The 13,098-nt window shown below is 46.6% G+C and overlaps 1 protein-coding gene across 1 annotated transcript in view; it reads left to right on the top strand.

Annotated features, from left to right (window-relative positions):
* Positions 1–126: 126 nt before the first annotated feature.
* NSUN2 (NOP2/Sun RNA methyltransferase 2) overlaps positions 127–13,098 on the top strand; it is a 29,598-nt gene continuing 16,626 nt past the window's right edge. The window contains exons 1-7 of the mRNA XM_027125296.1: positions 127–516; positions 619–776; positions 1,935–2,039; positions 7,538–7,643; positions 9,941–10,012; positions 10,793–10,877; positions 12,044–12,236. Coding sequence (XP_026981097.1) covers positions 403–516; positions 619–776; positions 1,935–2,039; positions 7,538–7,643; positions 9,941–10,012; positions 10,793–10,877; positions 12,044–12,236 — 833 coding nt within the window. The 5' untranslated portion in view covers positions 127–402. The remainder of the gene's footprint in view (positions 517–618; positions 777–1,934; positions 2,040–7,537; positions 7,644–9,940; positions 10,013–10,792; positions 10,878–12,043; positions 12,237–13,098) is intronic.

The following is a 13,098-nucleotide window of genomic DNA, read 5'->3' as shown; positions in this document are numbered from 1 at the left end:
GGACTGGGCGGGAGGTGGGTCTGCCACCCGCCCCGCCCACAAGCCAGAGCCATGCCCACTCCGGGCCCGCTCCGCCCCCAGTCGCCTTGGTGCGCATGCGTGACCTCGGGCTGTCCGCATCGCCGCCTGAGCCCGCACGGAAACCCAGGCCCTCGGCCAGTAGGCGTCTCTCGGCCTGCTCTCTGGAGCCACTTTCCCACTCAGGACTGTCCCCGGCTCCTCCTGCTCGTCGTTTTCCGGGAGCACGGGTCGCGGCGCTCTGGCTTGTTTCCTGAAGGGTCCTGCAGGTCCGGGAGAGGCGCAGGCGCTGACCCACGGGGTCCTCGAGCTGCAGCCCGGAAGTGCTAGCGGCCGAGGGTGGCGGCTCGCTGTGTGCGGGCGGCGTGCGCTGCCGCGTGGGCCATGGGGCGGCGGTCGCGGAGCCGGCGGCTCCAGCAGCAGCAGCAGCAGCAGCAGCAGCAGCGACCCGGGAGCGCGGAGGACGGCGCCGAGGACGGCGGGAAGCGCAGTGGGGCGGTAGGAGCCGGGGACCCGCGGGGACCTCCCCGATCCCCAGGCCTGTGGGGCGGCGAAGGGGAGGCTCCCCGGCCCTGGGCACACGTCCCTCTTATTCCTCAGGGCTGGGAAGGCGGGTACCCCGAGATCGTCAAGGAGAACAAGCTGTTCGAGCACTACTATCAGGAACTCAAGATCGTGCCCGAAGGCGAGTGGGACCAGTTCATGGAAGCGCTCAGGGAGCCTCTCCCGGCCACTTTAAGAATTACGGGTTACAAAAGGTAGGGGGTCGTGCTTTTCGTATTTCCTGGAAAGTTGGGGTTAGAACACCCAAGGTTTAAAACGCGGGTGTTATTTTTTCCCCTAAGAAGCGCATGTCAGCGGTGCGGATTCGAGATCCTGGAGGCCTTGAGGGGAGGGAGCTTAAGTGTCCTACGGCGTAGGGAAAGGAGGGATTGCAAGTCGGGAGGCCAGAATGAGAAAGGAAAATGCAGCCTGAGGAAGGGTTGACTCCTGGGAATTCGTGAGTTGAGGATGCCCACCCTTTGGAACACATGAGAATTTGTGACATTACCGAGTTTAAGTGAAACGTACAGTGTTCTCTTTCCTTAAAAAAAAATGTTTTTTTGTAGTCTTGTAGGTGAGCAAGTGCGCGCCCATTGCCCGCTGCACAAAGACCAAATACCGAGGCAAGGGGCTTTTGCAGAAAGTGAAAAGGCTTTACTGCAGGGCAACCAAGCAAGGAGACAGGAGGCAGAGCTCCGCTCTCCCCGTCAGCTGTTGAGTGGGGTATTTATCTTGGAGGTGGCCAGTAAGAGGAGGAGGGGGCTCGGAAATGATGGGTGGAAAGTTGGGGTGAGTTTCAAGAGCTCCCTACAGGTTCTCTGTCCTTCATGCCTGTTTATGGGTCCCATGTGCAAATTCGGGGTGGGGCGTTCTGTCTGTTACATGTGGTGGATTTTCAGCCTGTGATGTCTAAAGTTTACCGTGGGTTATTTTAGTCCCTAAACGCGCCTGTGCCACGCGAAGGGGCCTTTAGCACGTTGTTTCCATGTCTGCACATCCCTGGTCTTTTGCAAAACAAGCTTAGAGGTCTCAGTTAATCACTGTGTTTTGCCTATGGGCCTTGAGTGTGTAAGTTACAGGGTATGGTTTCAGTTATACCTTTTGAAGATGACCTGCAAGTGAAATTGGAACTCGAGGAATATTTAGGAGGGAAGGAACGCAGTAGTATTGTATTTAGTTTATCACCTTTTAGTGGTCAGACAATGGGGATTGTTATCTTTGAAAGAATAGAGTAAAAAGGCAGTAATTAAAGAATGTGTTCTCTCCACACAACGATGGTTTTAGTTTTAAAACATAATCTTGAATTTACAGAGAGATAAAATTTATTAAATTAGCTTTCCAGATGGATTTGAAACTTGCTTACTTTTTAATAGCCACGCAAAAGAGATTCTCCATTGCTTAAAGAACAAGTATTTCAAGGAACTGGAGGACCTGGAGGTGGACGGGCAGAAAGTTGAAGTTCCACAGCCCCTGAGTTGGTAGGTATAACGAGGCTTCATCCTGTTGGGTATTTCTCTGGAGTTTTAATCTTTTTCACTTGAATGTATTTCTTGGTAGTGCGTTTGCTGTTGGCCTGAAAGAACCTGAATATACTTTCCGGGCATTCTCCTGTTCTTCCCAGTGCTTTTTTTTATCGCTGTTAGTTCACGCTGGTGTGCAAGTTTTCCTATGTGATTTGCAGCCGTAGTGTGTTGAAGTCTTGATTTCAGTTAATTTTTCCAAGTCAGTCCAGCCTCTTACCTTCCTTGACGTTACCATTTCCACCATTTCCATTTCCACCCCTTGTCTTCATGTCGGAAGCGTTGCAAACTTAATGTTTTGTTGCAGGGCCCAGCGGTTGGGCCGGGTAAGGGTCGCGGCGCGGGAGGTAACGTGGAGGGTAGCCGATGTTCAGCTTGTGAATCGCTCCGTTTATTGTACACACCACACTACACAAGAGAAGGTAATCGTGCACCTGAGGGAAGGAAGGGGGTGACGAAGGGGGCGTCTCAGCATGAATGTTGGTCCCCTTTCCTGGGGTGTGAGCAAGCGGGAAGTCCCCATCTGATCTGACAGTGCCTCCAGCAGCGTCTCTGTCTGAAGTAGCTCCTCGGCCTTGGAGCATAAGGTCCTGGGATGATGAGCCTTCCAGCCACTGTCTCAGTGTTTTAAAGAGTTATGCACCTGGGGTTCTCTTCTCTATCTGTCACCCTTCTGTTCCCATGCCGTCTTTCTGAGGACGTTACCAAAAACCAGACGTTTCCGAACAGTCACCACGGAGATTCACACTGGTCACTGTGACTCCATTTTGGACTACTCAACGCTGCCAAAAGTCATACAAGAGAGTAGGAATCGGGGCTTCCCTGGTGGCGCAGTGGTTAAGAATCCGCCTGCCAATGCAGGGGACACGGGTTCGAGCCCTGGTCCAGGAAGATCCCACATGCCGTGGAGCAACTAAGCCCGTGTGCCACAACTACTAAGCCTGCACTCTAGAGCCTGTGAGCCACAACTGCTGAGCCCGTGTGCCACAACTACTGAGCCTGCGCTCTAGAGCCCGCGAGCCACAGCTACTGAGCCTGCGTGCCACAACTGCTGAAGCCCATGCACCTAGAGCCCATGCTCCGCAACAAGAGAAGCCACCGCAGTGAGAAGCCTGCGCACCGCATCGAAGAATAGCCCCGCTCGCCACAACTAGAGAAAGCCCGCACGCAGCAATGAAGACCCAACGCAGCCAAAAATAAAATAAATAAATTTATTTTTAAAAAAAGAGAGAGTAGGAATCACATGACTAGAAATCACAACATAGCCCTTCACCTGGCAAAGGCTCAGCAAGGCTGCTTCAGCCGTCCTGTGTGTCGGCTGTCTCCAGTGTCTCCCAAGCACACTCCTGCCCTCTCTGCTCACTGCCCTTTAATCTTACTGTCCCGTAGGTGTCCTGTGGCTTACTTGTTTCTCAGGGTCCAGTTCAGGGCTCAGATGTGTGAAGGCAGACCCTTCTGTCTCGTAAAATGTCTGGAGTACTCGAGCACAAACCATAGCAATGCCGAGCCCTGGACTAATTTATAAACAGAAAAGTCGTTAAATTGCTGTAGCTCCACATTTCCGATGATCAACTTTGCGGTATTGAGAGTTCTCACAAAACAACAACACATTTTAAATGATTGCTATAAAAAGCTGAATTTAATCAGCATTTCCTGGCAACTTCTGAAGCTTTGACTCTTCATGTATTTGATGTTACCTTTCATTTTTACCCTTGTGATACCCTTTAGTGATCACAGACCAAGGTCAGGTTCTCATTAATCATGGGCTGTGGATTTGCTTCCTTTTCATTCTTTTGTTGGCCGTTTGGATTTTCAGTGTCTGTATCACAGATGTGCACATCATCCACCTTTAGAATGAATGCTGAATGGCCAGATGCTAAAATCAGATCAAAACCAAATGTCAGCATTATAGAATGCATTTCTGGGACACAGGACTAAACCTTCAGTATTAAGCCAGAACATTTCATGGTGTTTTTTTTCGTTAAAACGATTTTAGTCGGAGTTTAAAAGCTTGACTGTTAGAGGACAGGAAAAGGAATCAGGTGCTCGGTGGCTGTTGGTGGTCACTCACTGCATGTCCGCGGTCCTGAGGCCAGTGGACAAGTAAGATGTATTTCCAGTTGCTGTACCTACAGTGTTGCCGAGTGAGGTAGCCTTCACGTGGTGAGCTGCTCTTCCTCTCAGAGGACTTGGGTTGTAGACTTAACTCTCCCGTGCCGAGGTTTGGAGATGTGATTGATGTCCTGGCGCTTAAGCAGGGGTCATCTGATGTTTTCAGAAGCAGGTTTAAGGTTGTCTTTGTGCACATTTCTATTTCTAATAATCTTGCCTGCATTTGCTGCCTCTCACAATCACCTGAAAACATTTTTATTCCTTCAGCCTTATGTTCAGAGGTGCAGCTTTTCGGATGCGAAGGTCTCTGAGTGTCCTCTGGGTCTGGGCAGTAAGAGGAGGTGAAAATTCAGCACGTGCTCCTGTGGGAAAGAGGCGCCTTTTCTCTGGGCCTGTTCTCGTGGGATTTTCCTCCACAGCTCCAACAAATACGGGAATTAGTCTCGCTATTATTTTTTATTTATTTATTTCTTTTGCGGTACGTGGGCTTCTAATTGCTGTGGTCTCTCCCGTTGCGGAGCACAGGCTCCGGACGTGCAGGCTCAGTGGCCATGGCTCACGGGCCCAGCCGCTCCGCGGCACGTGGGATCTTCCCGGACCGGAGCACGAACCCGCGTCCCCCGCATCGGCAGGTGGACTCTCAACCACCGCGCCACCAGGGAAGCCCTAGTCTCGCTATTTTTATTGTTTTCTGCAAACTGTGGTCATACTTTTGTTGAATCAGCTCATTGAACATTTAACGGCTATTTTTCGCTCTCGATTTTTGAATTTGGGGTATGGGTACAGGACCAGTCAGGACCAGTTCCCAGACTTGTTGGAAAGGCTCTGCAGGTGTTCTGTGGGTGAAGAACACAAGCGAGTCACTCCAGTAACAGCCAGGCATTCTCTACATGTTACTGTTTGCTTTAATTTTCTGAACATGGCTGAAGGGTGTGAGCAGCATGTTGTAAGATTTGGGTTCCTGATAGTCAACCTTCTTCCATTATCGGTGAAGTTGTGTGATAGTTTTATTGTATAAACATTTAATCAATCAAATTCACTTGTCAAGTGTGGGAAACCCATAAATCAGTAAGCAAGTAAAGCAGAAGCTTAAACTACTTCTGGTGGTTTTCTATATTGTTCAAAATGCAGAAATAGGTCATGTATTCTTCTAACCTTTTGCTACATCGTGGGATATAATATAGGAGAAATGTTTTTGGGAACCAGGTTTTCTAGAAGGTATAGGACTTATCATGTATAGGACTTATAGCTTGGGCAGATTTCATTTTTATCCTTACTTTTCATAGACTAGGAACTGTAAGGAATTATCCTAAAGCAATTTTTAAGAGACCTTGTTTTGACAATCAGTTGTTGAGAACACACCTTATTGTCATGCTGTTTGTGTTCTTTTTAAATGTCTGGGTTGAAGATGATTTATCGTAGGTGTTGTATATATTTAGAGACTGTTTCTCTTAAGAATTTTTTAGGGACAAAGGGGACAGTGGTGCTTTTAATTTATCCTTAAAAGATACGACAAGTTTGCAAAATAGGACTTTAGAGACTCAGGAGCTAAATTTGAATTACATAACTATAAATTAAATACAGTTTTTTAAGATTGTTTGATGTTGAAATCTGTGAAGATTTTCATAAACATCTGTTAGCTCAAAAGAGTTGTTCCTAAAGCTATATAAGAAACATACTTTTTCATTTTAATTGTCTGTGTTTAACTGTCTAAAAGTTCTTAAATATTTTTCTCATATGAGTAAGAGCTTTCACAATCATAATAACGTACAATAACTTACAATCGAATTTTATTCTAATAGTAAATTTACATTTTAACTACTAGAAATTCAACCTGTAAGGCACATAAGGAAATATTCCCTCAAATTATATCTAGAGACTGTCGTCTCTATTTGAAAATGAAACTTGAGCAATGTACAATGAATAGTGGCAGGCAGCATTCAAATTCGTGGTGTTCGGTGGCTTGGTAAAGTAGTAACTGGCATGTGTGCTGTCATTAGTCACAGACAATTTGGGGTTGCCAGTAGACGTTTGGATATCAGCAAAGGTAGCAGTGGGTCAGCAGGTTTTCTTCAGTTCTACAGCTGGAGCCAACCTGAGTGAATCCCTGCCATTCACCTCTAGTGAGGCCAAAGGGAGTATTTAAAGCTAAACTTTTTGAAATTGTCTGATAAGTATGATTGCATTTTGCTTCTGTATTTTTGAAACAGGTTAAATATTGAAGAGAGAAGCAGGCATAAGAGATAGAAACAAAGCACCGGGACATTTGGAGGGTGGCCGTGAACAGATTCAGCCAGTTTAATCTTCATTATTTGGTGGAAAGTATTTTTCACATGTATCTCATGATAACATGACAGTTGAGCAGTGTCTTCAGATCTTAAGCCTGAGTTTGTGTCTGTCAAATAATCAGAGTCTCAAAGCAGTCAGATGTGTTGTTTTTCAGATGTTCCAGCTTCATTTTCATGGCTGTCACCTTAGCTGCAGTTTGACACATGGAAACATTGTGACCCTGCATTGTTAAGTTGAGCTCATTATTGTACCTCAGAGTTAACAATGAGTTTGGTATGATTTGTCACCGAGTGCCACGTTATGCTGAGCGTGGCCCCATGTGTCCTATCCGTGTACTGACCTGTGCAGTTGGAGCTCAGTGGGTGGGCAGGTGCAAGCTGCGATGAAAAAGCACACACTTCCTAATCAGTGGTGGTGTGATTTATAGACAGTTCAAATATATTCCCAGAAATGGCAGGAGAAGCTTCATTCTTAGGTCTGTATAAGTAGCAGCCTAGGAGCTCAAATTAATGCATTGGTGATTTCCAGGGTTTTTTGGTATGTAAAACATTTCAGTACATTATTGGACTGATTTGTTTTGGAAATAGTGAAAAATATAGTAAAAAGGATTGTAATCAAACGTTTGGTAAACATTCTAATACCTGCCCTACGGCATCACTTTGATTCTGTGTGATCTGCATTTTAAGTAATTCGTCACCTTATGTCCTCTGTTGGCCTCCGTGCCGTCACGTTAGCTCACCACAGTGGAGAGCAGCGGGGTGGAAGGCTCCCGTTTCATCAGATCGTGGACATGCATCACCATAACTTCTCAGTGGTGTCATGTGCGTGTGTCTCTCAGAGCGCCCAGGCCGCCTGTGCCGGGGCCACGGGGCGCAGTGAGAGTGCACCCGTGTGTCCCAGAGCTCTCACGGTGCTGCTGGCCGTCACGCGAGGACGAGACTGAGCGGCCGGAACACAGCCGGGTGTCTCGTTTGGCTTATGACCTGTATAAGCAAGAAATTGTGAAGAGGCCGCTTTAACATAACCCATAAATGTTTTGCTTTCTTTTCGGTCAGGTATCCTGAAGAACTTGCCTGGCACACAAACTTAAGTCGAAAGATCTTGAGAAAGTCTCCACAACTGGAAAAGTTTCACCAGTTTCTGGTTAGCGAAACTGAATCTGTGAGTAGATGCCTCTACGTTTGCTGGTTTCCTTGAAACTTTAACTGGGCCTTAGTATCAGTCCGGTAGTTTTATTTTAACCATACGTGCCTCTGGGAGTGCCGAGGAGAATGAGGCAGGCAGAAAAACCCGCTGAAGTGTGTGCGCGCGCCCCCTGAATTTCTGCTAAGTTACGTGGCTGCTGTCTCGTTTGGCGCCTCTGATCGTGAAACGTCCGGCGGGCGCCGGCGTGGCTCCTTGTTTCTGGCCGCTCCAGGTTGGGGTGGCCGCAGCTGGGGGCAGGGCACAGCGCCCTACTCCATGGGCCTCGCTCAGGAGCAGCTGCCCTGTCTGCTCTCATGTCCTTCCGAGGTGCGCTTGCCACGCGCCTTTCCCGCGGAGAAAGCGATACGCTCTCGCGGCCATGTGTATTTTATTAAAGTGTTTTACCCCGCCTTTGCCAGGCAGACAAACAAGACCTAAATGCGACAACTTTGGTTCTCGTAGAACGACCTTGCCTTCGCCCTGGCAGCCCCTCCGCCTCCCCAGGTTCCCTGATGGCGGTTCAGTCACTTGAACTTCTAACCTTTAGCCTCACATCTTCCCCGACAAAATAGCTGTTCCCGCGTGTAATGCATGATTGAGTGAATGCCCATAAAATTTGGATGTTGTGAGCTTTGCAGTTTACTTTCAGTTTTTTTGGCATTCTTAATAGTCTCACGTTTAAAATCAGAAGCTGCCCCTTCTTATTTTCTAATCTCCTTTTTCTAGCCAAGGAAACCTCTGTGTGTCACCAGATGGTTTTTATTTCTTTTTCACTCGGAGCTTCTGTGTCCAGCTGACAGGATTATCGTGCTTCCCATGTTTCTTGCCTTGAAGCCATAACCAATTTAGAAACCTTTCACCTCGCTCCGCTCTAGTAGCTACTTAGTCCAGGGTAGAGCTGTTCCCTCTTGTGGCTCTGTGTCCAGCTTGGTAACCTGGTAACCTGGGCTCTGCTTGCCTGGTTTCCCACCCCCATCCCTACCCTGGTAAGGAGTAAACAGAGCTGAGCACCACCACGGGCCCAGTTCTGTGCTCGGGCTCATACAAGAAGGGGTTCTCTGGCTCAGCTTTTAATCTACTTGGATGCGTTTAGAGAGCAATTTAGGTTCGAACTTCAACAGAGCAGAGGGTTTGTGGGGAATGGAGGGATACACAGTCCGGTAGGCCGTGAAGAGCTGGGTTTTGGCAGCTTTGAAAGGTAGAGGACACTGGAGTTTAGTGTTGGCGGCGTGTATGGTAGGGAACCAGTCCAGATTTTTGATCAGGAGTTAGCAGGGTGCAGTACTCCCTGGGTTGTTCAAAGTTGACTGCAGAGTGTCCATGAATCCAGGGACCACCTGCTGGGGTGTCTAGCCAAGGGCCTGACATCCTCGTCCTACGTGAATGCTCTGAGTGACAACTCGGGTGAAAACAGAAGGCAGGCTCATCAGAATCACAGGTGTAACCCAGAACTTGGGATCCGTGCCCCTGGCGAGGCAGTCATGGTTCAGTCCTCACAGATGCAGTGCTGGCCGGAAACCCATGAGGTGAAAGGAACAGGTGTGAGTGGAGGCCTGTGTTTAGGTTCTGACAGTCAGGGCGCAGGTGTAAGATGAGTGATGGCTGCTTGGGTGGCCTTTCCAGGACAGGGGCCCCAGGTTGTAAAGAAGCAGAAGCCTCCTGGTAGCTGATGCTCTTTTGGCTTTTTGTTAAGTGTTTAGTCCTAAGCTGTTACAATAGAGTTGTAATTGGCACAAGTGCTGGATTTCACTAAGGAACTTTGTCTGAATCTGAACAGCTGTACATTTTAACAGATGTCCTGACCCACGAGTGAAGATCTAGAGGATGGTTGATTTAGTGAGGAGTTTTAATTATTCTCTCTCTTCCACAGGAAACATGGGGGCAGTGGTTGATGGGGACAGTTCTCAGGAATACAGAGCAGGCGTGGGCTGTTCTGGAAACAGGAGAACTAAGAGATAGAACTTACAGTTTCAGCTATGAAACTTCTAACGGGGACTTTCTGTCCTGTCCTGTGCTCGTGTTATACTTGAATTTCTAATAGTCTAATGTTGTTTTGATATTTATGGTCATCCTTACTTAGTCTTTTGGTAGCAACCATTTATCCACTAGTATAAAAATCTGTCTTACTTACTGTCTATGTGATAGTACTAACTTTTGTGTTCTGGTATAATTATATGGTATTTTCCTGTTGCATTGGAAATAACGCCCAGTATTAATTTTTTTCTGCCTTTCTTAATGCCATTGCTGATTTTTAAAAAATTTTATTTTCTAAGGGAAACATCAGTCGTCAAGAAGCCGTTAGCATGATTCCACCACTGTTGCTTAATGCTCACCCTCACCATAAGGTATCGTGCATTGAATAGAAAATTCTGGTGGGTAGACCACCCTCAGTGTTTGTGTCTCTCTGTTCTGTTGAGACCTTTTTTTCTTTATATAGTTAATCATTTCTGTTTTCCTTTTCACTTTGGGTAAAGTGGAGAATGACATTTATTTTAGGTTCTTTTTGCAATTTTTACAACTCAGTTTCTTTACTTACTACTCAGATAATCTTCAGTGTTCTTGATTGACTAAATCGGTTGAAAATCATAGTGAACATGTATTGAGGACTTGTTGAATGCTGAGGATTGTTCTATGTTCTTTTTGTGAATCGATTCACTTTATTATCCGCATACCCCTGTGAGGGTAGATGCTATCACTGTCCCCCTTTTTCCAGATGAGGGGAAGGAGGCAAAGGAAAGTGGAGCCTGAAGTCACCAACTAGTCACCAGTGACTGAGCTGAGACTTGAACCCAGCTAGCTCTGCCTTTTAGCATTTTGTTATACTGCTTCTCGCACTTAGCATCTTTACTCATCATCCCTAAATGTATTGCTTTCACTGGTGTCTAGTGCCATTTTGTTCCTATCCCCTGTGGAGTAAGTATCTTTATCCTTCTGTGGTTTGGGGACATCATATAATATTAGGCCCCTGGAAGTTCAGTATAATATGCTATAGATTCATTCTATAAATAAATGTATTTGGGTTGTGAAATAGAAATGAGAAACTAGTTTTAAGTCTTTCTAAATTAAATGTAGGATGATTGATTTATTAAAAGAAGAACATCAGACATTTTCTTGCTTTTCAGTAGATTTTAGATATGTGCGCAGCACCTGGATCAAAGACCACACAGCTAATCGAAATGCTGCATGCCGACATGAGCGTGCCTTTCCCAGGTATGTACTGGGCTGGTTTTTGAAGGGTAGGGGTGCTACTTTGGTGGGTTGTAGACAAGGAAAAGAGCATAACACAGGAGGCATCAGGCAGATGGGTTTTGTGTCTCTGGAAGTAGAGCTGGACGCTGTGCACACCTGTCACTTGTCCTCAGACCCACACGTGCATTGTGGGGAGGGCCTTTACTTTAGAATTACGTGTATTTTCTTTCTCTTTTCTTTTTTTTTTTTTTGCGGCACGCGGGCCTGTCACTGCTGTGGCCTCTCCCGTTGTGGAGCACAGGCTCCGGATGCGCAGGCTCAGCGGCCATGGCTCACGGGCCCAGCCGCTCCGCGGCACGTGGGATCCTCCCGGACCAGGGCACGAACCCGCGTCCCCTGCATCAGCAGGTGGACTCCCAACCACTGTGCCACCAGGGAAGCCCCCTACGTGTATTTTCTATAAAAGCAAGTGGTGTTTCTTTTTAAAGCCATAGTAGGTAGATTGCCCTTTGAGTTTTCAGTAGTAACAGTCTCACATTGGGGTTTTTGTTTCCTTTTGACTCTTTACTACCTATGTGAGAGGCAGGAGAATGTAGTTGTCCAGAGCTGCTGTCAGACTCCCCAGGTTCAAATCCCACCGCCATTTAATAGGTGAGTTCTGTGACATTACCAGACATCACGTACGAAATGGGACATCTGTCTTGAACTTGGAGGACATTATGTAAGATTGCAAAGGTCAGAGCCTCCCAGGGGGTTGACTTGACCCTGAGGAGCCTCGGCCCCTCCCCAGGAAGCAGATTCGCAGGGTCCAGAATGGAGGCCCAGCACATGTGCACTATTTTAAACACTTGTTGGGGGATTTCGTTGTTTTCTACATCTTTCTTCCCTCACCCTCCTTTTTAGTTAATCGTTAATAATGGAAATGTTACTTTTGGCACAGTAATTGGTACAAAGTGAATAATTGTTGAACAGATGAATTTTGAAGTTTTGACATTTTAATTGACTGTGAAATCCATGCCGAGCCACCTGGTTCCTTTTTCTGGACCACTTCCCTAGTTCTAGCAAATCTGAAGCTCCGTCTTAAGTTTGCTCAGTTGTCCGTCTCACCTGCCAACCTAGAGGTTACACATTTCAGGAAATTGCTCCACTTACGCCACCTTTCACCTGACGCAGTTTTATGTTCCCAGAGGGGTTTGTCATCGCGAATGACGTGGACAACAAGCGCTGTTACCTGCTTGTGCATCAGGCCAAGCGGCTGAGCAGTCCCTGCATCATGGTGGTCAACCACGATGCTTCCTGCATCCCTCGGCTCCAGATGGATGTGAACGGGAAGAAGGAGATTCTCTTCTATGACCGCATCTTATGTGACGTCCCTTGCAGGTATGATTAAGAGGCCGGAAAGCCCAGAGTCCACTCAAAATCAAATCAGATATAGTCTAAAGTGAATCTGCACACGGTGTGCATGCAATTGCAGGTGTCAGTCTTGTGGCAGCTGGTTTGAAGAGAGAGACGCTGAGCGTAAATCAGAAGCCAGAAACTCAATTTTAGTGATAAACAGAACGAAGAGATCAGAAAGGGGGTGGTTTTGATCGTCTTGAAAAGGGACACGAAGAAGATACCTGAGAGGCAAGCAGTGTCGTCATAAAGCCTCGTTAACAGGCATTTCAGGATGTTAGTGCCGCGAGCGATTTGCTTGTGCTTATTTCCGGTGAGTATGTAGGATACTTGTCATAGGATAATACGTGATCACATTGGGCTTCTGTGGTGAATCTTATGTAGCACAGTGAAACTCAGGGGTTCCAACCTTTGGGAAACTCAAGTGTATTTGTACACGTGCCTTTCTTCAAGTTTTACAAATAAATTATAGAGTTTTAGAGTTTACCTATAAAAGAATTTCATGGCATAACTGAATAACTTAGTTTTTCTAAAAAGAAGAGAATCAAACTTAAAACGTCTGTTAATTTCCTGGAGGCAGTGACACAGGCAGTGGTGTCACACATGTTTAATACCTTAATACCTTCTGAATACACGACTTTGTTGAGACAAAGTACAAACTTTGTTGAGACAAAGTTTAGTACAGACGCTGCCACAGAACTTTGTTAGCACTAAACACAGTGTTTAGATATGACACATCGGAATTAAATCCTGTCTTATTTAAACAAGGGGCAGATTACTGCTGTGGCAGAACTCATTAGCACTGAGTGTGACTGCCTGTCAAATACCGAAAGAATTCTCCTTCAAA

Source organism: Aethalodelphis obliquidens, unplaced genomic scaffold (assembly GCF_003676395.1).
Source record: "Aethalodelphis obliquidens isolate GAN/ISIS:26980383/991018 unplaced genomic scaffold, ASM367639v1 scaffold29, whole genome shotgun sequence".
NCBI classification, from domain to species: domain Eukaryota; kingdom Metazoa; phylum Chordata; class Mammalia; order Artiodactyla; family Delphinidae; genus Aethalodelphis; species Aethalodelphis obliquidens.
The sequence above is the reverse complement of the archived record's forward strand: the minus strand, read 5'-3'. Positions and strand labels throughout refer to the sequence as shown.